The 25831-nt window shown below is 52.0% G+C and overlaps 2 protein-coding genes across 9 annotated transcripts in view; one reads left to right on the top strand and one right to left on the bottom strand.

The window, feature by feature from the left end:
* Positions 1-18583, top strand: part of NDEL1 (nudE neurodevelopment protein 1 like 1) — a 21645-nt gene extending 3062 nt beyond the window's left edge. Inside the window, exons 3-9 of one of the 2 annotated variants that reach the window (XM_045293442.1) lie at positions 607-755; positions 3130-3266; positions 4782-4955; positions 5488-5579; positions 10020-10171; positions 13662-13696; positions 17069-17155. In XM_045293442.1, the coding sequence (XP_045149377.1) occupies positions 607-755; positions 3130-3266; positions 4782-4955; positions 5488-5579; positions 10020-10171; positions 13662-13696; positions 17069-17076 (747 nt within the window). In that variant the 3' untranslated portion in view covers positions 17077-17155. Of the gene's footprint in view, positions 1-606; positions 756-3129; positions 3267-4781; positions 4956-5487; positions 5580-10019; positions 10172-13661; positions 13697-17068 lie in introns of both variants that reach the window. The other variant, XM_004712937.2, reaches the window with a different exon arrangement.
* A 4020-nt stretch (positions 18584-22603) lies between these two features.
* MYH10 (myosin heavy chain 10) overlaps positions 22604-25831 on the bottom strand; it is a 131345-nt gene continuing 128117 nt past the window's right edge. For all 7 annotated transcript variants that reach the window (XM_045293458.1, XM_045293457.1, XM_045293460.1 and 4 more), the window contains 2 exons: positions 25561-25733; positions 22604-24339 (listed from right to left, as the gene is read on the bottom strand). In XM_045293458.1, the coding sequence (XP_045149393.1) occupies positions 24192-24339; positions 25561-25733 (321 nt within the window). In that variant the 3' untranslated portion in view covers positions 22604-24191. The remainder of the gene's footprint in view (positions 24340-25560; positions 25734-25831) is intronic.

The raw sequence follows: 25831 nt of genomic DNA, 5'->3' as shown, positions 1-25831 counted from the left end.
ACACAATGAATGGATGGATGGATTGTGATAAGAGTTGTATGAGCCCCCAGTAAAATGATTTTTTTAAAAAAAAGGAATTCTCAGAAGTAAATGGGTTAGCATCTTTTGCTGCCCTTCACTACCCACTTTAGACCAATGTTCTGAGGTGTTTGTGTGTCTGGGGAGGGAGGGGGGGTTGGAGGTGGGGAAGGACAGGCAGGAGATGGGGAATCTTGACCTTTTGAGTGGAAGCTCACCTCTTGTACTTACCCTGCCCTGGATTCAGCTGGGAAGCCAGTGGTTTCCCCACCGAGTTCAGGGATTTTGATCAAAGCTTTCATTGCTGTATTTCACTTCAGAGAAATCATTTTAGATTATTACTAGATTTCCTTCTGAAAGGAGAGTGGTTAAGATAACCTAAATGTTTCTGAGTCCAGGCACTTAGAGTGTGTCATTTATTTTTTAAATATTGTCAGCTGAGATTGTGAGTGAATTCTGTGTGTGTGTGTGTGTGTGTGTGTGTGTGTGTGTGTGTTGTTTGTTCCCCTGGAGCTTGGATTACATGCTTTATTAAGGAAAACGATCAGCCAGTGACACATGCTTTCCTGTCCGTCCTCATGCCCGCAGGAGAAACTGGAGCGTCAGTATGCACAGAGCTACAAGCAGGTCTCGGTGCTGGAAGATGACCTGAGTCGGACTCGGGCCATGAAGGAGCAGCTGCATAAGTACGTGCGAGAACTGGAGCAGGCCAATGACGACCTGGAGCGAGCGAAGAGGTAGCCACACGCTGGGGACTTTGTCAGGGTGAAGCCGAGCTGGGACCAGTGATTAACTACCGTGTCATGTTCACACTCACCTACTACCTAGACCTTAGTCCCAGAGCATGTTCTTTTGGTATTTTATGTCACCTGTCACTCATGAATGGAAACAAACCCGAATCCTTATCTCCCCCAAAGAGGCTCTTTCATTCCTGTTCTCAGCTTTTCTTTGTGCACTTTCCGTTTTTCTTGTACCCTTACTGGTCCTTGAGGTTTTTCTTTGAAACTCATTTCATTTACTCCTCCATCCTTCCTCTATGTTCTCAATAGTACTGCTCTTTTTGAGCCCTGATTACCACAAGGTCGGCAGCTCAAAACCACCAACCGCTCCATGGGAGAAAGCAAGGCTTTCTACTCTCGAAAGAGAACAGGTCTACTCTGTCCTGTCGGGTCGGGTCGCTGTGAGTCAGATTTGACTCAATGGGAGTGAGTTTTTTTTCTTCTTTTTTTTGGTGGTGTGGTGGGTTACACATTGGGCTGCTAGCTTCAAGATCAGCAGTTCTAGACCACTAGCTGCTCCATGGGAGAAAGATGAGACTGTTTGCTCCCATAAAGAGTTACAGGCTCAGAAGCCCGAAGGGGCCATTCTGCTCTGTCCTAAAGAGTCACTAAAAGTCAGAATTGACTCCAGGGCAGTGAGATTGCTTCTGCAGTTTTCTCTAGCTGACACCTGAATTCTGCAGTTATCTCGTAGCTGATCAGAGTCTCTACATTTCTACTCCCTTTGTTGTTGTTGTTCTCTCCTCGTTAGTACTGGCAGATGAATTTTCTCAGAGTAATGCTTTTGGTATGATTTTGCTGAACAATCTACAATGGCTTGCTGTTATTGTGCCGAACTTTCATGCATGTGTAACTACTGTATATAGCTGTGTATAAACTGAGTTTTTCAGCACATTTTTAATGCAGTTGTTGTGGTAAAATTAGGTGCCTTGGCTGATATTCGGGTTGCCTTATACTCGAGTATATACGGTAGCTGCTGCTTAACCATTTCAGATGTAATTCCTGTTAATTTGTAATTACTTCTTGGTTTTCTTTCCTTAATATTTATTGACTGACGCCTGAGTGCTTGACATGATGCTAGGGTTAAGGTTAGATAGATAAGCTACTTCACTGCCCTTACAAGGGTGACAGATATAGACATGCTGCATGACACATCCGCCAGTAGCCGAATGGACAAGGAGCACCGAGAAGGAGCAGTGAAAGTTCCCCAGGGAGTTGGAGAAGCTTTTGCAGACAGTAGAACGGAGTCTGCAAGGAGGAATAGATGTTAAATAGGTGAGGAGAGAGTGAAGCTATTTCACTTGGCTGGAAGTGTGGTTGGCAGAGGTGACACTGGAGTGGAAAGTGGCTGGGGCAAGTTATGAGCAACCCTGCCATGTGTGAAAGGCACTTCACAGGCAGTGGAGAGCACCTTAAGACTCTCTTAAGCAAGTAATAGTAGCAGATTCAGGTTTGGGAGGAGTGACCACGTGGAAGCAGGGGGAGGAAGTACGACCAGAAAGGAGTTCTCCAGGTGGTGGATGAAGCCAGTGACAGAGGTTGGAGAAGGAGGAGTGGGTTTGAGAGGCATCTGGCCGGTGCCAGGACTTGATGGGAAATTGGCCATGGCAGTCAGAGGACAAGCGTGGGTGTTTTGGGAGCAGGTAGCCCATGCAGATGTACAATCATGTTAATTGAGTGAGGAAGATGAGAAATATAGGAAAAAGAAAATGGTTGGCAGAATGTAGATGCGGTTGGTGTTGGTCATGAATTTGAGGAACTAGTTCCTCTTAAAGGAATTGTTTTTAAAGGAATTTTTAAAATTTAAGTTCTTTCCAGGGAATGGAAAGTAAATTTTGGGTTCAAGAGGGAGTTTCCAGCAAGAGGTGTGCATTTGGGAGCTGTTAGTGTATAGGTCAGTGGTTCTCAGAGCGTAGGCCTGAGATCCAAGTGTATGTTAACGTGTGGTGGGCAGCCTGGTACAAACACTGTTCTGGGCTACCTGTCAGACTTAGCAACTTTGGAATGAGACCTGGGACTTGGCATTTCAAATAGATTGCTAGTTAATATTTACATCATCTAAAATGACTGCACTTTTCTTCCTGAAAAGTGTACACACTTGATTTTATTGGTTTTAAAGCCCATTGGAGACACAGAGCATGAAAGACATCCCCTTCCTTTAAGAAAGGAGACTAGACTGTATTGGCTGTCCCCAAATGATAGCAGAGACACTAAATGCCCCAGGGTCAGAGGATGAGATCACGGTGGCCAGGGTGGGAGACGCACCAACAATCCCTTTTGTGTTTGTTCTTGGCACACGTGGACTTTAATTTCTCTCTTCTTTTCTTTTTAGGGCAACAATAGTTTCACTGGAAGACTTTGAGCAAAGGCTCAATCAGGCCATTGAGCGGAATGCATTTTTAGAAAGCGAGCTTGATGAAAAGGAGTCTTTGTTGGTCTCCGTACAGAGGCTAAAGGATGAAGCAAGAGGTACATTTTATAACCGACATCGTGCTTCTCTAGTAAATCCTGGTTGTTCTTAAGACAGAGAGCGCCAAGTATACTTAAAGATCAACTTTTTTCAAAGTTAGGCTTTTGTATACTTTCGTTAGAGACTTTGTTACGTGCTTTGATCTAGTTTAGTACCCACACCATCGACTGGGAGGTAGGCATTATTCCTCCTACTGATGAGAAAGTCAGGCACCGATAGTCTTGAGTTTGTACCCCCCCTCCCAAAGCCTTCACTAGTTTGCTATTCATAGACTGTTGGCTCCACCCCCCTCCCCATATTGCTTCTACCTGAACAATTCTTTGTTATGCAACTCATAGTAGGAGCTCTGGTGGTAGTGTCTATGAAACATTCAGCTCTCAGTGCTCATCGACTTCTTAAAAATCTGTTCCTCATGCCCCTCCCACTTCGGTGAGGGAGGGTTCATTCAGCTGAAGAGCGTCTTGTAACTCATGTCCACAATATTTACCCGTATCTTTAAAAAGCTAGGGCAACCAACATTTGCCTTTTGAGCAGTCTTCACACGTGGCGTTCAGTGAGGTGCAGTGTGCTCATCTTGTTCAGCTCTCACGGTTTCTGGATTTGCCACTGCCCTAGCCGACAGACGCCCACTGTGCTTACAGCGTGGGTCTTCCCCTCTCGCCTGCCCTCCCCCGGAAGCTCCATGCACACTTTGATCTCTATACACCATTGCCCTATTCTGGACAGCTTGCCTCAGTGGGTCTTACAGCACCGTCTTTTTGTGACATGGTCTCATTCAGCATAATGCTCTCGAGACTCAGCTGTGTTGTAGCATGTATTGTGCATGTATTCGGCTGTCGTTTTAAACATACATAAATACCCTATAGCTTAGTTGCCTAACAGACTTAAAAATTCAGTATTGGAGATCCAGAGGCAAAGTTTTTCCTGGTTTTGGACTGGTAATGAATAAAAAGTACCAGCCATTTAAAATGATAAAAATGCACTTCATTGATGTTTCAGTAATTCCAGGACTTATTTCACATACAGGAGACGCGTTTGTAAGGAATACTTTGTAATTGTCACACAGGCTCACTCTGGCGGTGTTAGCCTCCAGTGTGTACCCCCTACGCCATTGGGACTCCCCACAGGTTCCCTCTGAGTTCTCCTTTGGACTACGTCTGTTTCTTTGTGTAAACAGGCATATCAAAGGCTCAGTCTCCTTGTCAGTGAGTCTAGCAAGTCAGAGCGACCCCATGTACAGGACAGCGGACATTCTCTGATGGCTTCTGAGGAGGCCAACATGGGAACAGAAAGCCTCATCTTTCTCTGGAGGAATGGCTGATGGGCTTGAACTCTCGCAGCACGTTTAAAGTCTCAAGTATTTAAAAATGTGTAGAAGTAGACACCTAGGTCAATAAAAGTTGTTCAGTGGGAAGTTCATTTTGAGCAGTGACTTAGGAAACTGTCTGGCATTTTCAGCTGTGACTCTGCCCCCACCAGCGAGTAACACGCCCTTTGTTTGCACCATTTTGCAGACTTGAGACAGGAGCTGGCAGTCCGGGAAAGGCAACAGGAAGTGACTAGGAAGTCGGCTCCCAGCTCGCCGACCTTAGACTGTGAGAAGATGGACTCCGCGGTCCAGGCGTCGCTCTCTCTGCCCGCCACGCCTGTGGGCAAGGGGACGGAGAGCACGTTTCCTCCCCCCAGAGGTTGGTACCCCCCCTGCTCCTTCCTGAGGCGATGGGGGATTCTCAGTGTAAGAGGGCTTGCAGATGGAGTAGGGGCACAGAGTGAGCTGACGGGGTCTGGAAGCAGATCTCAGCACAGGAACAACACTCCTCCTATCCGATTGAGGGAAACTTAAGATAGGTAATCACTGATACTATTAAGGACACCGCTATTCAGAGTTGCAGACATTGGCATGACGTTTTAAGAAAAAAAGTTGGTAGCAATTATAACAATGAAAAAAGTAGGTGTGCCCTCTAACCCAGCGGCCTATTTTTAGGAGTCTCTGAGAAAGGCCGGGCTAGAGGTGTCGGGGTGCGTGTCCTTGTTGCGTCATTTGGGATGATGAAGCACTGGATGGACCCTGAGCACCCATCGGTTGGAGCCTCGTCACTCTGCACGCCACCCATTGTTTGGGATGCTGTATTGATTTGGCACCGAGTGTATCTACAACAAACAAGTACACAGGGCATGGCAGACGACAAGTGTACTCACGCCCCTTTCATTTTCCTCTAGCTATACCAAATGGTTTTGGTACCAGTCCACTAACTCCTTCTGCTAGGATATCAGCACTCAACATCGTGGGGGATCTCTTACGGAAAGTAGGGGTAAGCATTTAATTATTTACCACTAGGCGTTGTCAGCCGCCAGGGTGTTGAATTATTTGTTCATTTGTATTCTCGCAAGGAAAAAGGATGCTTTCCGTGGTAAAGGCTGTAATTAAGCTGAGAAACAAAGCCTTCGGGACTGATGGGACAGGTCCACACGTACCCTTCCGGCCAGGGTTCCACAGGCTCTTGACTTACAGCCTAGGGATTCGCTCGACACCTTGACCCCTCCATTTTTGCCTAAAGTACAAGGAGGCTTCAAAAAGTTCATTAAAGATAGAATGAAAAGATCATGGGATTTTCTACAAACTTTGGCTGTCAGACCCCTGAGTGTGTGCCAGAACCTTCTAATCTTGTGGGCTGTTTGTGTATGTTTCGTTTCTTTGTTTGACTGCTCTCTACCATCTGGCCATCCCATGACCTCCCGTTTCACAGGACTGTAGCAGGGAGTGTTGTCACTTTCTACCCCGGTCTTACTACGTAGTGCTTGAACAGTAAGAGAGATGTGTAGCTCGTTTCTGGTGCATATGTGGTTTTCCACTCAGAGTACCAGGAGTGGTTCTCTGTTCCGCTCAGCCCACTGCGTTCGCCTTCCTCCTCTTCTGCCACCTTCCAAGGGCGCGATTATGTCGTAGTGCTCACCTTTCTGGTTCATAACATCGATTATTCATCAGATTAGCTCTTGATCTCAATATAGATTTAACTTATAACCTTTGATATAAAAAGCAACGTGCAGAAATTATTCATGCAGTACATTAACAAATTGTTCCTCACTCTCTAGGAAAACCAGGTACTTTGGTGGGTTTTGTATTATTTTTGTTGTACGAGTTGTATTTACCCCTGTAATTCAAAATACTTTGCTTATTTTTCTTTTTTGACATACAGTATTAACAAGCAAAAATATGAAGCTCTATCTCCCCTCCTCTCAGTTTTGTACTTTTTCTAGTGTTATTGTTTTCACAATTTCAATCTGCTGAAACTTTTGTTTCTGAATAGTACATGCCTGTACTATTTTCTCTTTGCTCTCTCTCAGTCACTTTTGGTCCTTGTCCTTGACTTCTCTGTTGGTTGATTCTGAACACTGGAAGTTGTTGTTGTTCAGTGCTGTTGAATCGGTTCCAACTCAGAGTGACCTCTTGCACAACCGAGTGAAACGCTGCCCGGTCCCACACCCTCCTGACAACCATTCTTATGTTTGAGCCCATTGTTGCGCCCACTGGGCCCGTCCATCTCACTGAGGGCCTGCCCCTTTTCACTGCCCCTCCACGTTGCCAAGCCTGCTGTCCTTCTCCAGAGACTGGTCTCTCCTGGTAACATGTCCAAAGTGTGTGAGACAAAGTCTTGCCGCCCTTGCCTCTGAGGCGCACTCGTGCGTTTGTACTTCTCAGCGGCAGGCTTGTTTGTTCGTTTGGCGGTCCATGCTACTCTCAGTGTTCTCCGAGAGCACCGAGCCTGCCTTATTCCATGTCTGACTTTTGCATGTGTAGGAGGCGGTTGACAATCCTCTAACGTGGGTCAGGGGCACCTTAGTCCTCAAAGTTACATCCTTTTCGTCCATTTGAAGAGGTCTAGTGCAGCAGATTTACCTACTGCAGCAAGTCCTTAGATCTCTTGACTGCTGATCCCGTGCGTGTTGACAGTTGGGGAATAGCGAGTGGTACTAAGTGCGCACTCACGGAGGACGAGGTAGACTCCTAGGTCTTTGTATTTGTGCCGCTCGAAAGAGAATGGCTCCAAGAATTTATTCTCACAACCCTGTTGGGGCTGCGTTGGTTCCCGTTTGTGCCACAGCCGACACGGATGTGTGAGCTTTCCCAGCCTGTCTCCTGACTTTTGCCTCCTTTCCCAGAGGAAGCAGCCCCTGTGCCCTCTCCACTGGCCCCTAGGGCCGCTGCACAGGGTCTCTCCTGAGCCCTCTTCATTAGACTGCTGGGTTAGTTCGGCCTGGTGCTTCCCCGCCCCAAGCCACCCTCCGTCTCTGCTCCTTGTACCTTTTGCTTTAGAATGTGCACATTTCATGCCCTCAGATTTAGTGCTTGGAAGTGAAACTTGGAGCCCTGGCCTGGTTCATTCATTCAGCGGAGAGTCAGTCTTCCAAATTATCATCAAAATCTTTGCTGTTGTCTGCCAGCCCGCTCCCGACTCCCCTTTGATGTACCTATGCTTATTTCTTTTAATATTTTAAAAAAAACGTTGGCTACATAATCCACTGATGTGAACTGGGTTCCGCACCCCCGCTCCTGCCTCCTTTAGCACGGAGAGAACCCAGGGCACCTGATTGAAACCTCTGTGATTTCCCCTCTCTCCAGCGCTTACCGCTGTGTGCAGTCTTTCTTCCTTCTGCCTCCGTGGGGAGCATCGTATTCCTCTTCCTGACTCCGCTGTCCTTCGGAGCTTTGGGTTCCATTCCTTCCAACGTCTTCATCCTTCATTTCTTCTGCAGTGTCCACCTTTCTCGTGACAATACATGGTGACTGACGTTTACATGCAATGTTAATGTATTGCACTTTAGATAGGTTATCTAAAACACATGATTCATGTGATATTTATGCGTTCAGACAAAACCCATGGCCTTGAGCTGGTCGTGACTCAGAGTCGCCCTGTTGTACAGGGTGCCGGGGCCTCTTTCTCCCGTGGAGTGGCTGGTGGGTTTGAACCACCGACCTATCATCACTTTTAAATTTAGTTCCTCTTTCCTGTCACTTGACCGACCTCGTGTCGTCCAGCCTTCTCAGTCTGAGTGGACCCCCACTTGCCGGAGCCCTTGAACTGCAGGGGCCACTGAACTGGCCACGTCCGCGTTGACTCTCTTCTTCTGAACATGTTCTTCCTCTGCTTCTTTGGTGCAGTTGCGTGGTCTCCTGCCTACCTTTCTGTCTGCCCCTCCTGGTTCCTCCGCCACCCTGTCCCTGTGGGTTTCACTGAGAGTTCTGATTGGATGATTCATGACTGTGCCTGCCCTGCCACTCTGTGGATATGCCCTCACTCTGCAGCTCTCCACTCCCGCCTTCCCTCGGAGTGCTGCTCCCTTCCTCCGACTGCCCCTGCAGGTCTCATGGCCGGCAGACAGCTGGGCCTGCCCCAGCGTTGGAATGAACACGAGGCGTGGCTTGAGGATAGTCCATCCCTGGTTGTAATTTCTACTGTGCACCTGCCTCCAACGTGCCTGCAAGGGCATTGCTTGACTTCCTCCTTCCCCTGCTGCTCCAGTGGTGCAGGGCTCTGTTATCAGAAGAATGGAGGCGACACAAAATAGGTTTTCGCCTGTCTTTATGACCTTTTTAAAAAAATAGCACTCACTGAAGTCAAGTGGGGAGGGGGTACAAATGGAATTCTCCAAGTGAAAGTTTTAGGGGGGTATCAAAAAGTTTGTGGGAAAATGGAATAGAAGGATACAGAATTTTCCCAAACTTTGGAAGGTCCTCATATATTATCTTCAGATTTAATCTGTCTTTGTATTCCTGATCCTTTAATATTGGAATGGACTCTATTTCTTGTCTTGTCCTCTCTCCCTGTCCCCCCTCTCCCCCCCCAACTCCTCCCCGACCTCAGTTTTGGATCTGTTTTCCTTTTTCTGCCTCGACCTGACCTGTATGCGATGAAAATATCTGGGAAACTCCTGTTGTCGTCATGCTGTCTGCTCCTTTGTAGACCTTGGCACTGACCGTGCGCTTCGGTGACAGGTGCTAACCAAGCACACCTGTGTACAAGCAAATGCTGAGGGGCTGAAGGGAAATACTGAATGATAAGCAAGATGTCAGTGAGCTGTCTGACAGTGAACCTTTAGAAGTGAAATGGCTTTACGTTTTCTGTGAGGGTTAGCCATACCCTTGTCCGTTCTGATGCAGTCGGAAACGGCCCAAGCCGAGGAACCCGGGAGAATGGGCTGTGCTCACAACCAAACAGAAGGCTTCTTCGTGGTGCTCGCTCCTCCCTCCAACCACACACATGCACTTGCTAATCGGCTCGCAGTCCACGGCCCAGAAAGAACGGTGGACTGGGGCAGGGACCTGGGCCAGTTTTCTTAGTGGAGTGTTGAGGATTCTATCAGTGTCCTTCAGTGGTACCGAGAGGGATAAATACTGACTTATTCGAGGGAGTCGAGGTGAACATTCTCTCTTCTGCAAAGGGGATGACTGTGATTGGACAGCCACCATGCTGACTGAAGGAGCCCTGGGGGCTGGCGGGCTGCTCCTCCGGCAGCTAACCACAAGGCCAGCAGTTTGAGGCCACAGTTGCTCTGCAGGAGAAAGAGAGGCTGTCTTTTACCATAACAATGTACAGTCTCGGAGGCCCAACGGGGACAGTTCTGCTGGGAATCAGAGCCGCTGGATGGCAGTGGGTTTGAGTTTTGTTTTATTTTCAACAGAGAAGTGTGAGTGTTGAAACAGAAATGGTTTGAGATGCCAGTTTTTTATGTCCTTCTTCCTTTTTTTCCAGGCATTAGAATCCAAATTAGCGGCGTGCAGGAATTTCGCAAAGGACCAAGCATCACGAAAATCCTATCTTTCAGGGAATGTTAACTGCGGGGTGATGAGTAACAACGGCGCCAAGTTCTCGCGTTCAGGGCATACGTCTTTCTTTGACAAAGGGTAAGTCCCGGGCATTTCCAGCGATCCCTTTTTGAGGAGTAAAGTTATCGTTTACCCTAGCTTTTACAGGCAGCTTCCTGCAGCTGCGGATGCGCAAGCCCGTTGATAAACAGGCCTGCTGTCTGTTATCGTTCACCTTCGGGACCATGAAGCCTGCTGTTGCTTTCCTTCCCAGCGGAGTCGGTTGCTGTGGTAACCTCAGCCCGCAGCTTCTGCCCTGGGAGGCAGTGTCCTGAGAGGCAGCAGCTCTGCAGAGTAAAGATGAAGTGCGAGGGTCCTCGTCCTCAAGGTGTTCCGAGCTGGAGTTTCTAAGGGTCGAGGAGAACACGGCAGCCACATAGATGCCAACTCTGCCACGAGCCTGCTTCAGACTTTAGAAAACTATACAGCCCATGAGTATTTAGAGACTGCATCAGTTACTTGTTAGCGCTTAAACTTTTTGTGATACAAAGACAAAGCAAAAGGTACACGTTTTCTTTGCTGGTTTTATCAGTACATGAATTGCCGTTATTCTGGTGCACGCAAAATCTTATTTTTTATGTATCTTCTGTCAGTATATTTATTTTTCTAATCAAAGAGTAACGATACTCAGAAAACTTTTTATTATATGCTTGAGAATTTTATCAGAGTATGACTGTACAGAAGGCACAGATTAGGAGAGCATACAAGTAGAAATCATGTAGCAGAGGTTAGTTACTCTTGGCAAAATCTTCAAGCACCATTATTTTCCAAATGCTGGTTAAAATGGCAAGTTAGCACCAGCTAATCACACTGACGCCAGAAAGACGAGCAGCCTCAGCTGCGGTGCTGTTACAGCTGCCCAGGGGATGCACTGGAGGCGCTGCTCCGCACCGCGCCTTGCAGGCCTGAGGCCCCAGCACATGGCGTCCCCCCTCATTTCCTTTCTCATTGGAAACTGAGTGGAGCCTCAAGATGTGATTGCCTTGATAATAAATCAGGATGACGCTAAGGATCCAATCATTTCGCCCTTTCTCGCCTTGCCACTTCGGTGAGTTGAAGGTGGCTGCAGGCCTTCACAGCCAGCCCTGGCCCAGAGCTGCAGCTGGCTCACTGTGTCCCCGCTTGGGCATGGTTTCCTGGTATAGCTAGTCTCCTTCTAGAAAATGGGCTTAGCCTGCCTGCCATCTCCGCTCTGCTTCCTGCCCCAGTGCTGCTTTCCCGGGGCCTGTGCGGAGCCTTTGTCCTGTGGCTGCTCTGCCCTCTGTGGGCAGCGGCTCTGCTGCCAGCAAGACCTTGGGTTCTAGGAACAGTCCCATGTCTGTGGGAGCACTGCTGGCGTGAGAAGCAGCTCGGGTGGGGTGGGGGGGGTAGGGGTGGGGTGTCCTCCTGAATTGGGCGGGTGTCCAGGCAGGGCAGCTAGCTGGTTAGGGCCTGGGGCTGGAGCAGCTGAAGGCCTGTAGCCCTGCTCTGCTTTCTCAGTTATTTTATTATTATGATGTTTTTAACGAAAGCAGTGCAGGTAACACTCTGGAAATCTCCCTCGTTTTAAAAGGCACTTGTCTGTGTGGTTTCCTCGGTGATCATGGCCTGTTGAGGGAGGCCCCATTCTTAGAGACCTCTGTTGGGCCATCTTTGTTGAATGGAGGACTCTGGGCTTCTCAGGAGCATCTCCGCTTCGTTAAGGACAGATCTCCTCCCAAAGCACATTAAAATATCCACGTGTAACCAGCCCTTTGTTCTCACTGTAGGAATTCCTCAGGTGGGGTATGTCTGAAATGCCTTTTCCTCAGGTCTGGGAGTTCCCGGCAGAGTGGAGGCAGCAGTTTTTACACTGCAGTAGTAACTGGAGTAGCTAGAGACTCTCTTATGAACGTCGCTGTGTTGGAAACAGTAACTGTTTGTTTAGTTAACTGCTGGTAGAGGGGTGAATTATATTTCCTGGTGGGCCCTGGGCTCCCGTGGCTCTGAGAACAGGTCTGCAGTGGAGTTGGAGTGATGGACAGATGCCTGAGAAAGGCATGAGGTGGGGAGCTGGTCTTAGTCTTCCTGAGAGATCACTCCCACTGGACTCCCGATGTAGAGTGCCAGGATCTGGAGACTCCGTGTCCCCAAGCCAGGGATGACTGTGCTCTGTTCACCTACTTAGCCCCTGGGGACATCCGTCTCAGATGCAGGGGTAGCCTGTATTTCCAGAACTGATCCTGGAAATGAATTTCCTGATAGCCCCCACCCACCGCTGAGCTGTCCAGTCGATGCTGACCAGCAACCCTGTGGGACAGCGGGGAACTGGCCCGTGGGTGTCCACGGCTGGAACGCTCGGTGGGAGCTGACTGCCTCTTCTCTCGTATGGAACAACGGGTGGGTTTGAACTACCAACCTCTGGGTTAGCAGTCCAGTGCTTAACCCATTGCCCTCAGGCTCCATTTCCATCGTACGGAAACCATTTCATGTGGCTTTCATTTAATCAGTACAAAGCACTCCAAATGCAATATGCTTTTGTGGGTTGGCTTTTCCTGAAGTTGTGGTGTGGTGAAAGGTTGGGATCTCAGTGTGCATATATACAAAATAATTGCCCGAGTTAGCTTTGTCCGGTTGCCTCATCCCTGAAGATAACTCAGTGGCGGGTTTTGCTTTGTTCTCGATTGGCCCGTGGCTTTGCTCTGACTCTGGCTTCGCTCTGGCCGGCCGGCTGGTCGGCCTTTTGACCTCTGGCCTTTCTTCCTGCTGACAGACTGACTGCCTAGGTAAAAGCCGGGGTGGTGCATACTGACTGCGGGGAGCCCACCTCCCTGCTCCATTGAAGAAAGCCCAGCGTACAGAAGCAGGCCGAGGGGTGTGGCTTACATGTCAGCCTGAGGGAGAGCACCCACTTCCAGAGCCTCGCCCTCAGCCCCACCTGCTCCAGAGGTCAGCATGGCCCGCGCGGATTCGGGAAGCGCTCCCCACCGGACTAGGAAAGAACGGCGAGGAGCCTGTCCTGTCGCTGCCCTGTAGTTTCACCAGGGCCGCCGAGGCCAAGAGGAGGGCTGTCGGGGAGAGAGTCACCCGCGTGCACGTGCGCGTGCGCAGACACGCATGTCTGTCTTTGAGTGTGTGCGCCCCATCCTCCTACCGCCGTCAGACCTCATCCCTAACGTAGGACTGGCTATTTAATACATCTAGTCAGTATAGTCAGCTTGATGGGATTCAAGAATATTGTAAAAATTCTGTTTATCCAAGGGTTTCGGGGAAGCGAGCCTTTGACTGGTTTCTGGTTTGTGCAGTCCCTACACTATGCACCCAGTGTTGTCCGTTCCCCACCCGTGCAGCCCTCCACGAGGGGCCATGTGTGTGCAGAAGCCCTTGGGTGCGCTCAGAAGTCTCCTTTTCTCTCTAGACCTTTGCTTTACATCCTTGCCTAGTCTAGCCTAATTTTTGTAAGCCCCCCCTGACTTATTTTGGGCTGCGTGTAGGTGGACGGTGTACAGGGTATGATGTGAAAATAGTACTTGCATTACCGTTTAATGCTTTTTTTTTTTTTCCTTATTAGGCAAGAAAAAGTCATATTCCCCACGTTGTTCATGGGTAACTGAATTTGTTTGCTGTGCTCTTGCTCATTCTCTTAATCCACGGTGTGCGGTGGAAGCTCGTTAACCGAAACCCAGGCTGGTTTTACTAACTGCATGGGGCTGGCTCAGCTTCAGCCACTCGCAGACCACGAGGGGCGGTCAAGTTCCCGGGTGCGGTGGTGGTCCAGGCCGACCCCGGCTTACAAATGTCCCCCACCCTTAATTACGAACCAACCAGACAGAATGCGAGGAACCAACAGTGTTCGTAATGACAGCTGGGTGCTACCTATGGATACATCAGAACATGATTGTGACCACATTATTCAGTCATCGATGTTTTAGTAGAGCTGGCAATGTTTCTTTCATGGTCTGCTCTGTATGCTGTATGCTAAGACAAATGTGTGACTGTCCCTTAGTTAGATACCGTCCTTAACTATTCCAACTTAAATGTGCAAATTCGGCTTTGAGACTTAGGAACAGACCTCGTTTGTAACCCAGGAACTGCCTGTACCCCGTTACTATTAGTTCAGTGGTTCAAAACAAAAGCCCACTAGTTGTGGATGTCCTGGGGCAGTGTGGATAGCATGGCTGGTGGCCCTCCTGACGGGAGGTGAGGCATCAGGAGGCCAGATGGGAGTTGGGGGTCCCTGGCAGGTTCTTCCCATTGCCCAGCGTCTTCTGTTTTCTCAAGAGCGTGGAGCCCTGTCTTGCCCGGGGACCACCCTCACCTCCAGACTCCTGTAATCTTTAGCCGGCAGAGCCTGGCCAGAGGGCGAGCGCTGAGCTCCCATTAACTGGGGAGGCCGGCCGCGCCCCCAGTGGGTCTGCATGCTCATCTGAGTTCCCGCTGGGCCACTCTGGTCCGTTTCCTACTGCCTCTTTGGGGTGCTTTCTCTCTCTCTCTCTCTCTCTCTCGCTTCTCCACAGGTGGACCGCGCTCCTCCTTGTCCCTGTTGTATGCAGGTTATCGCCTGACTAGCTTCGAAGTGTACTGCTTCCCCGGGTTTGCTGCTGCTTTGGTTGTCATTTTATGACTCGCCTTAGCTCCGTTCCTCGTTAGCTGGCGGGAAGATGGTGACCTTTCCGTTTCTGGAACCTTTCCACTTAGAGGAGGCCCACACCTGCCCGTCCGCCTCATTCTGCCCTGTGTTGTCCACGGGACATCTCCCTTCAGCTCTTCTGTTGTTCCCTGAAGCTAGGTGTGCATAGAGCAAGGCCTCTTCTCTCCAATCCTTCTCCACTGCACAACTTCTAAGCCCCCTAAAGTGACCCTTCTAGATGGAGAATCCCACGTACAGGGCCAGCTTGGTGTTCCCTCTCCTCTCTTACTTGCATTATCTTGGCACAGAAGAGAGAGAGAGGTGTGTGGAGGACCCCCAGCAGAATATTTGTGCTGACTCGGCCCCACCCGCCGTCAGATCCAGAGTGTCCATTTCTGTCCACACACAGCAGCCGCTTCCCTAGTGTGTGTGCTCGCCTCACCTCTGGAGTTGCGTGCTCATTTGTCCTAACGAGAGCTGACCAGGGTTGGGAACGCCGGGCGCTTGGTGCCCTCTGACTAGCAGACGGGGGCAGGGGAACAGCTTGGGCTCGGGCTGAATCAGGTCATTGACTGGCCTTCTCTTGCTTTGGTTTCCTCAGTGGAGCAGCGAGATTGAACTTGGTGTTCCTTCAAGGCCCACCTGGCTGGAAAATGCCAGAAGCTCAGCTGAACCTGTCCGTGGAGCCATGTGCCCAGTTGCTGCTTTTGCTTACCCCTGTGAGCAGTTGCTGGGTCACCTGCCCAGCTGTCATGATCTGTGAGGGCAGGGACTCTGATGTCCACACGGTAAAGCAGAGGCCTGCCTATTTCCTTGAGAAGCAGGCTTAGCGAACACTGGGAGTAGTCAGACAGATGACAAATAGGAGTGGTTATGCGGGGGTGACAGTGGCAAATGGGACCTGGCCCTGCCCGCAGAAGAGGCCTGGGCAGGTCGTCTTGGGAGACCGCGGGGAGAGAAAGGGAAGGGTGACTATACTTCATGCTTAGATTCAGGCCAGAGGGAAGAGGAGGGAGGCCTGAGCCGAGAGCCACGCTGCTCACTTGTGAAGCTGGAGCGTGCAGGGAGAGGGCTGCTCTGTCTGAACCCCCCTGGCCCTGTGGCCCGAGGGGCAGGCTTGATGGCAAACTAGAAGTGCGCTCAGGTATGAGAACCGGGGCTCTGAATACCGTGGCCTTGAAACTGGACTCTGCTTCTTCAGAGCTGCCAGGGGCCATTTGTCAAGGCTTTGCCGGCCTCTTTCAGTGAGTGGACTCTTACTCTTCCGCTGTCTTTGGGGGGAGCATGCTGTCTGCCCTGTTCTTCAAAGGGTCTCTCTCCCTGAACCCCCCTGTCCCCCTGACCCCAGTGAGTAGCAGGCACAGCGAGGGGCAAGTAATGGGAGGCCGCATCTCGAATTGCCAGTGGGACAAAGCGTCCAGAGGGCGTCTGGGAGAGAGGCTGAGGTGGCCTTGCACTCACGCTGTGGCTCCTTCTGGAGCCTGCACCCGCAGGGGCTGGGCTGGGCTGGGCTTTGGGTGCTGGCTCCACTGCAGGGTCTTGTGCTGGGCTGGCCTGTTGCTTTGTGTCGGCAGATGCCTAACCAGGTGGCTTTGCTATTTTAATAGTTTGAAAATGTCATTTCTCCCCTTGTTAAAGATATTTATGTACACTGTAGGAGATTTGGAAAATAACAAAGGTGTACTGACATAAAACTTACCCAGACTCAGAGGGAAGAAAAGTAACTATTGTTAAATTTTCCTTCTAGGATATATGAGGGGACTTCAAAAAATTCATGGAAAAGTGGGGTTGAAATATAATGGAAGTTTTCCATGATCGTTTAGAACTCCTTCATAGATGCTTTTTTGTACACACACAGAGACAGCTCCCCCTACGTATGTTACAGATTAGCTGTCTATTTAAGGGGCGAGCATCTGGCATCTAGAATAATTACTTTGCCTCCTCCCCTCCCCCGGTTCAACATACACAGTGTGTTGGTAACCTGCTTCATTTTCCACTTAGCATTTATTTCGAATACTTTCTGTGCTATTAAAGGTCCCGTAAAGTGTGCTTTGATGGTTATGTAACCCTTGGCCATCCCGTGTTACTGGGTGTGCAGTTAGAGGCTGTTTCCTGTGTTGGGTCTGCCCTAGAGAACGCGGGAGGGAGGGCCTGGGAGAAGCTGCTGGGAGGGGATCTTGCGATCCCACCACCAGGGCTCCCGACTCTCAGCTCTGGCCACCCTGATGGGATGCACTGGCCAGGAAGAGGGAGATTCTGGGCAAGCAAATGCATTGACCGCTGCTCCAAGTGTTATTTGAAGTGACAGTCTCTCTTTCTCTCCTGCCCCCTCTCTGGTCATCCCACAGGGCAGTGAACGGCTTTGACCCAGCTCCTCCTCCACCTGGCCTAGGCTCCTCTCGCCCCTCGTCGGCCCCAGGGATGCTGCCTCTCAGTGTGTGAGTGCCCGGCCTCCAGGTGGGGGCCTCTGCCCTCCTCCAGCAGCATCCCAGGACACCCACGCCTCACCCCCGGTGCCTGGGCCCAGCCCCATGCCCCTCTGTCTGCCTCCCCGAGCTGGCAGACGGCAGGCTGCATGCAGTGGCGGTGGCTGGGCCCTGCCCGGCTCCAGGACTGCGCGCTCTCAATACTGGCTATTTTCTCTTCTCGCCGTAGTGCCGTTGGTTTCACATGATTGCACTGTGGGTCACAGGTGACACATCCGTGTATTGCTTGGTCACTGATGCGGAAGTACCCATTCGTCACTCCATCCCATAGCCCCACCCTGCTGTACTGCTAGGACTTAGTTGTGTTTAGGACATTGCAAATCTTCTAGAAGTTCTCCCCTAAATCAGGTCAATGTAGAACCACCTGAGCTTCCTCCTGAGCATTTCCAGTGCTCATGATCATGTGACCCCCTCCCCACCCCCAACCGTTTGGGCCTGCTTCTTGTTTCTGGCAAAGTCGGGAAGCTCACCGAACTGGGGAACAGATTCTGCACCTTCTGATTCACCTGAGCAGTTCTCATTCCATAGACCTGCCTCCCAGAGCAGCGGATTCTCACCGGAGCCCAGACAGCAGAGGCCTCTGGGGCCGAGGGCCTCGATGGGCCACACTCCGATGGCTCCCCCTCCACGTGCCTCAGACTCGGAGGAGAGGCAGCGTCCTCCTCGCCTGCGGCCAGGCTGCGGCTGCGGCGCTGTGTGGGCCTGGTCCGAGGCTGGCTGTCCCTGCGCATCCTTTGATTACTCTCATGCTGCATTTACTGTTTACATTTGTTTTATTGTATATAGGTTTGTAAACATTATTGCCTAAGATATTTGTATATAACTTGGGCTTTGTAGCTCTTATTTATTCAGAACTCATATGGCATGTTAATGACTTACGACGGTGGCCTACTGGGCAGCTGTATAGGATCATCATGTGGTTTTAAAAAAAAAAAAAGGAAGGAAAAATGTTCCCGTCCTCCCTCCCAAATCTTTTAATGTGGAAACAATAAATTTCACAGAAAAAGGGCTGAGATTGCTTTATTGGGGTAGGCCCCCCCTTGAGAGGAGCTGGAGCGCACACGCAGGGGTTCCATCAGGCGCCAGCCCTGCCGCCATGTAGCTTGCCATGCAGCTTGCGGCTAGATGGGGCGCAGCTGGGGAGCCAGGCAGCGTCCAGCCCAGGTGAGTCTCTGGAGGGAGGGAGCCGGCTCTCGGGCTGTGTGGACTTCCATGGCATAGAGTAGGGGTTTACTTCTCAGCCCTCAGGAAGTGAGAGAAGGTGCCAGATGGGTGGTCGCAAGCCCTAACTGTGATTGGACTGGAGAAATGTGTCAGGTGGGGCCAGTCTGACTGTATCAGGTTCTACTTGCTTATAATAAACAGTATAAACCAACAGTACAGTTGATTTACATTTTGAGAGTGTAAAAGAATTCTACGTGACAAAACACTCAGTAGGCTATCCATGACCAACGCTTCCTTCTGCCCCTGAATCCACGTGCAGAGAAGCCTGCTGCTCCGAGCTGTTCAGAGGCCCCGACTTGTGCGCCCCCAGGAGCCCGTGCGGTGCCTGCTCACCCACAGAGCAGTGGGTAGTGGCACCTGCGTGGCAGGTACTGCTGCCCTGCGTGGCTTGCCTTGTGGGTTTTTCTTCCTAGGGGCGACAGCTGCCCAGGTGTGGCTCTCCTTAAAACCTTCAGGGATGGGCCACATTGCCTCGAGGGCCAATTGGTGGTGGTCTCTGCCTAGAGGTATCTTCGAGGGGGAAAAAACAACCCCTTACCTCCGGATGTTTTCATTTTACCCCAGGTAAACATCTTCCCAGGTCACTAGGAGTCAGCACACCCGTTCCTTTCCGCCCAGAGGGCCAGAAACGACCCCCACTGCCCCCACCAACCCGGCTAAGAGCCAGGATCGCAGGGCTGTTGGGACCTTGAGGAGTGTGTGTGTGGCTTCAAAAAGTTTGTGGAAAAGATTGTATTATTTTTGAGTTCCAGTTCTTTTGCTACCAACTTTTAGAAGCTGCCTGTGTCTACCTGAACTGGACAAGCAGGTTTGGGCCCTCTGTTTCCAGAAGAGAAAGTGGGTGCAGCGCTTCTGTGACTCGCCTGGGCTCACAGGCCTAGTCAGCGGCAGTCGGGATGGGAAACGGTCCCTAGGTGGCTGCTGGACTTTCCAGAGGCCTCACTGGGCCCCCAGCTGATGAACTGAGTTAGAATGTGTGACAGTGACTACTGGCCTCGTGGAAAGGGGGCTCCTGCCTGCACCTTGATTTGCAGGTGCAGGCTCACGAGAAGGGTGGTGGGTCGCCAGGACGTGTGTGGCGAACCAAGTCCTAGGTGGTGTCCAGCTGAGGCGCAGGACCCTCTACTCAACTTGTAGATGACGGAGCTAAGAAGCAGGTGACTGAATGAGCAAAAGCAGCCCACACAGCCCACACCCCCTCGGCCTCCCGTCTAGAAGTCAGGCAAAAAGGTAAAGTATGACTGGATCCCCTCCATTATTCTCTGGAAGCCTTGCCTAACTCTGACAATATCTGCTAGCAACACTTCCACTTAGGGGCTGGTGCCCACTGACCGCCAGCAGCCGAGACTGTCTGACGGTGGGAAAGCTGCATCTCTGCAGAACCGGGGCCGAAGCGCGCTGTAACCCAGTGCTGCCCGTGGGATGGTGGGGACACGCTGGGAATGGCCCGTGGGAAAAGGCGAAATAGATGTGTGTGCACATTGCAGCACTGTGAAAAGAGGCATGCTTGCTAAAAAGATGAAAAGTGAAATAGAGAAATGCGATTAGTTTATTATTTGCAGGTTCTTGGGTTTTTCTGTAGAGTTGCCCTAATCCCATTAAAAACAACAAAAAAACCCCAAACCCACAGAGAATGATTTTCTTTGCCTCAACTGCCCTGATGACCTCTGTTGGGCTGTCTGCTGAGAAGAGAGACTACGGTATTTCATAGACAATGATCAGATAGATTCTGAACCATTTAAAACAGCATCCCAATGGGGACTCTGAAAACCCTTATCATGTAGATTTATTTGTTAAGTTCCTTTAGGCTGTTTAAAGACAGACTTGCCTCCTAACACCCATAAAACCTTCCCATAGAGGACGGTGATACAAGACAGTCCCCAAAATTCACACCATGAGTCAGACATTCCTGAGCAGCAGTGTCCTCCTCTTGTGTGACAGTGCCCCCTGGCGAGGGAACGCATTTCACGGATGACTCGGGAATTTTCTTCTCAGCTGCTGACATCCATTCTGCTAGATGCGGGGCTTTATTGATCTTACTCAGACGGGTCAGGCAATGTCTAGCAACAGCCAGACAGGGGAGTTTAGATGTAAAAACGCAGGCGAGATGGACGCTTGGCAGGGGCAGCGGTCCCGGTGGACGCTCCGGTCAAGTCCTGTGACATCCTGAATAAGGCTGTTGGCGAGTTTGAAACAGCAGACAGACCTCACTGCCTTAAGAAATCCAACATGAACTTAATCATCTCAGTAAGAATTTAGACGCCAGGTCAAACTGCATCATCTTTGAAAACTGGCACCATGTAAATACGCCTTTGAACAGTCTTTGAGCCTGTTCTGACTCAGTGGCCGCGTGTTCAACAGAACGAAACACCGCCCAGTCCTGGGCCGTCCTCACCATGGTTCTTACATTTGAGCCCACTGGTTTCAAAGCGGAAGCAGGCTGCCCTGACAGCTGGCATGGGATATAGCTTCCAGCAATTTCGGAATGTGAGCAAGCTCTTGGTGAGCATGTTTTCCTGGGGAGGTGGTGAGGGGAAGTTCTGTAGTTCTTCCTGGAGTGACCAGGACCCCCTTAGAACATAGGGTCCCCAACTTATTTCACCCGCCGCTCCCTTATCAGAGCCCCATGAAGGGCACTTATGTACTAGAGCCACAACCCAGGATCACGTGGGGCTGTGCCTGCCTTTGCAGCCCCCTGCATGGTTCCAGCGGCCCCAAGGGGGTAGTATCACCCACTTGGGGAAACACTGCCCTCGAGGCTACAGGACTTGTCAGGCTGCCTGCACCTAGGGGAACCAGCCTCTCCACTGGCTGGATGTTTATTTTTAGAGGGTGGAAAGGGGGCAGTGGTTCCCAGAATGTGCCAACCATGAGCTGTTTCCATCCTCGATCCCGACAGACACACCTATCCCCCGGCAACGCTGGCCTCAAAAGGACGAGCCATGGGCCAGTCACACTCAGAGCCAGCAGGCGGGCTGGTTTTGACACCAGCTGGGCCACATGCGGCCCCGCATCTTAGCTGAGGGTTCCAGAGATGGGGCAAAGGGGCCCAGGAAGGAACCACGATGGGCGCTCGAGCCTTTGTGTGGCAGGCGCTTCACACAAGCCAGTCAGGCGAGGGGTCTCGGTGCTATTGCTATTCCTCCCCAACGCCAGACTCCCCGCCACTGGGCCAATTCCAATGCGTAGCGCAGAGTGGACGTGCTCTGGTGGGTCTCCGAGGCCGTCAGTCCTATGGGAGGAGACAGGCTCATCCTGCGTGCTCGGAGGAGCTGGTACTTTTGGACTGCCGATGAAGCTGGCAGCCCACGCGTTTGCATCCCAAGCTCCCGTTCAATCCCAGCAAGGCCTCATCTAAGCCCAGGGTCTCCCCCACTGTCATCCTGCTGAGCGCAGCCTCCAGCTCTGGAGCTTTGGACACCAAGCCCAGCTCCCAGACAGCCTCCCGGCCGTGCAAAGCACCCCACGCCAAACCCCAGGATCGCTGCCCACTCCCAGCAGCTCTACAGGACGGAGCAGGGCTGCCCGTGCGTTCCCGAGGCGCTCTCCAAGAGAGCAGAAAGCCGCCTCTCTCCCGAGGAGCAGCCCAGCTCGTCCTAGTCAGTCCGTGGAGGTTCTGCCTGTCCACAGAATCCCCCACAAAGCACTTCCCACAGGCATCCTACCCAGAATGCACTTGGAAACTGCTTAAACCATCAAGTCAACGTTGACTCTTGGCAACCCTATAGGACTGGGTAGAATCGCCCCAGTGAATTTCCAAGAATGTTAACTATTTACGGGCACAGCAAGCCCTGTCTTTCTTCCGAGGAGTCGTGGGCGGTTTCGAACTGCCGACCCTGCTCCTCGCCACAGTCCAGCTTGTCACCACTGTCCCACCTGGCTCCTTGGGGTGACTTAGACCTAGTAAAGTGAGTGCCAATGGTTGGTGACCAAAACCCTCCCAGAGGCTTCATCCTGCCGCTTGCGATGGCTCCCTTCTCCCTTTCCTTCCTCAAGCACTCCTGGCCCGGGGCAGCAGAGCTGGAACGCTGGCTGTCAGGAGGCTCGGCTTGGTGTTTGGCAGCTTCCAGGAACGCTGACCAGGCTCCCCGGGGAGGAGGCTGCCTGTGCTTCCAGACTGTTGCTACCAGCGATGGGAACCGAGAAGCGAGGGGAGAAAAGAGATTCCATGTCCACAGGATTATTCTCATTTATTGAGATCTGTTTATTCTCAATGGGTGCTTCGTCCTCCAAGTAAACAGAGCAGGCATAAGTATCTATAATGAATAAATTTATTGTCTTACAAAAATCATTGTCTAGAAATATGGGAATACAAGAAAAGAGATTTGCAGTCAGGTGTCTGGTGGTCAACAGCCAGTACAATTCATAAAGGGGTGGGGAGGGGATTGGCAATCCCAAACCCACACGACAGATTCTTCCTAACAGATGTTAAAGCTTTTAACCCAAAGGGCGTGTGTGGTCAAGCACGCTGCAGAGGAGCAAGGGTCTAGAGTTAACACTGATTCCTCGTCACTGAAGGTCTGTGATGCCACTTCGACTACAGAGGTACATGATAGGAAGCACAGTCAAAACAACGCGTTAAATTGTTGTGGAGGCAAATAATAGATTTAACATTGTCTTAGTACTGTAGTGTCTAAGGCACTTTCTGTAATGTCAGTTTGCTCAACTACCAACCAAAAGAATGCTAGATGCTTGCTATTAACACTGTCCGGAGGGTGTGGGGTGGGGTGGGGGTGGGACTGGGAAGGGATTCCCATCCACTGGCCTGCCAACATTGAGGCAGATGGCGTCTTGTCTGGAGGCTCTGCGCTTCCCAGACAAACAGGGAACACGTCTGGGAACAAGACACCAAGACTCCCATTTTGGGCTCAAAGCAGCGGCTGAATTTGCAAGGTCAGCAGGAGAGCCGGGCTGGTGAGGGGTGGGCTGGGCCTTCCACGCCACCTGCTTAGGGGCCCAGAGCTGCCGGCTTCTGACAAGTCAGGGATGAGAACCCCCCCCCCCCAAGTCAAAAGTGGGGGCTGCACGTGGGGCCACGCCGGGGGCGGTATCCCAGCCACTGTCCCCTACGCACAGACGAGCCCTGGCCAGGGACAGTTCACAGGAACAGATGTGGGGGCATCACCAACTAGAGGGGCACAGCCACCCCTTGGGAGGCGGGCAGGGCAACCCCCACATGGATGCTGGCCGCCCCTCTGGTTCCCCCCCCGCCCCCCCAGCCCCTTCACAGTTTGCTCACTGAAATAATGATCAGTGTTGAAGAAGATGAGCTACAAGTGCAGTCTACGTTCCACAATGTTCGGAGAGACTCCGTGTGGCTTGGGGGGGACGTGAACACGAAACCTAGGTCCGGTCTGTACCCCCGAGCATGCAGAGTGCCGGGCAGCCCCCGCTATGACCCCGCGCCTGGGGACAAGGGGGCGGGAGGGTCTCCTCTTAACAGGGGCTGTCACATGGCCTCCCGGTGAGTACAGGGGAAGTGGATGCAATGAGGAGACAATCGATTTAATAGTGTGTGTGGGGCGCGTGTATATATGTATGTATGTATATATATATAAATATATACATATGTAGAAAAGGGGCGCGATTGTACCTAAAGTCAAAGCAGGATACAGTACGAGCAGCCGGAGAGCCCTCAGACACAGCGGATCTTCCTTCCGCTTGGGAGCCCGTGGGGCGCTCAGTCCCTGTTTGCGGGCAGCCACTTGGGCGGCAGGCAAGCTGTGTCCGCTGTACCCGTGGCCTTGGTGCTCCCACGGCTCTACTCCGACGGCGGGGGCGGCAGCGTCTCGTTGACGTCACTGGTCTTGCTCTCTGTGTCGTCGTCGGACAGCTCCAGGGACGCCCCCTCGAGGTGCAGCTGGCGCCGGCCGGATCGGCTCGAAGAGAAACTGATGGGGCCACCGCGCCTGCAGGGGATGCCAGCACCCGTGAGTACAGATGGACACCCCGCGAGAGGTGTCCGCCCGTGCGGAGTTGGGGGGGGGGGTCCACCCTGTCAATCAGGTGATACGTGCTGGGGACCCCCTGGGGATCCTGAGCCGACCAGAGGAGGCCACGTTTTCACCACACACCCCTCGTCCCGCCTCAAACGTCACCGGAGCAGGAGGTCCTCAGAGGTAGGAATGGCAAGAAAATAAATATCAGTCCAGGGTCAGCAGCCTTTTTCTGCTGACCAGGGCCAGACACTGACTAATTCCGGCTCAGTAGGTCAATCAGGATCTTTCTCCTTCTTGTATTAAAAAAACCATCTTTCAAAACCCACGCAGCTGGTTACCGCCGCCGCCAGGGTGTTTCCCGAGGGTGCGTGCATCACTGCTGCCTGTACAGGAGGAGGGCCGGGGCCACCTGTGGCACACGGGCTGGCTCGCTGCCCCTGTCCTCGCGTGACCTGTGTGACCCAGGGGAGGGGGCCTGCCTTACTGCCCGTGCGCTCTGCCCGCCTCAGTGGTTCGTGCCAGCCCAGTATGGAGGCGGGCTGTGCTCGGCCTCGTCAGCCCCGCCAGTAGAGGCTGGCCCTTCTCACCAAGGGGCGGTGTGGAACGGAGGACACTGGCCTCAGTGCTCAGGCCTCCTGCCGTTTCGGTTAGCAGGACCCCGTGAAGAGCCAGGAGCAAGTGGGTGGCTGGTTCCCCAGGATGTCAGTGCTTCGAGCAGACAGACGGATGACTGAGGACAGGGGACGCGACGGGAAAGCTGGCTTGAGTGACGAAGGCCGTCAGCGGAGCTGACACGCTTGGGGTCTGATCCGGTGTTCTGTTTGCTGTTAGATTTCCCTCTGACGGAGCGGTCACTCTGCTCTGTGTCTGTCTGTCCTTCAGTGCATGAACGCCAGGACTGACGAGCCGACAGACAGCAAGGAGGACACGGGCTCTGGTGGGTGCAGTGGGGGTGGGGTGGGGGAGCCGGTGTCGAGGAGTTCAAGGAGGAGAGAGTGTTTGAAATGGGCTTGTTGCCGGTGGACAATTGCTGCTTGAGGTGATCCAACTGTGGAACGATATGTGGTTTAACTACTGATTTAAAATGGTTTGGGGGAAAAAGTTCTAAGGGGCTGCTCACTGTACACACACGGAAGAAAAACCTCTCAAGCCCCGTGCCCGCGGCCCACCCGAGCCCCAGGCCTCGCTCACCTCAGCCGGTTCTTGAGGGTGCTGACCTCACGGCTCAGGCCCTCGTTGGCCTCGGTGGCATCGTCCAGCTCCCGCTGGAGTTTACGCCGAGATGCGTTGGCACGTGTAGCTTCCTCCTCTGCCTCCTCCAGCTGCCGCTTCAGCTGCTTCATCCTGGCGTTGGCCTTCTCCATCTGCAGGGTCACAGGTCAGCGCCGGCCCTGGGCGGGACGCACGCACGCACGCACGCACACACGCGCACACACACACACACTCACGCACACGCACCCTG

This window comes from Echinops telfairi, unplaced genomic scaffold, assembly GCF_000313985.2.
Source record: "Echinops telfairi isolate 266 unplaced genomic scaffold, ASM31398v2 ScPeMD7_2010;HRSCAF=2546, whole genome shotgun sequence".
Taxonomy (NCBI): Eukaryota; Metazoa; Chordata; class Mammalia; order Afrosoricida; family Tenrecidae; genus Echinops; species Echinops telfairi.
Note: the sequence above shows the minus strand (reverse complement) of the source record. Positions and strands in the feature narration are given on the sequence as shown.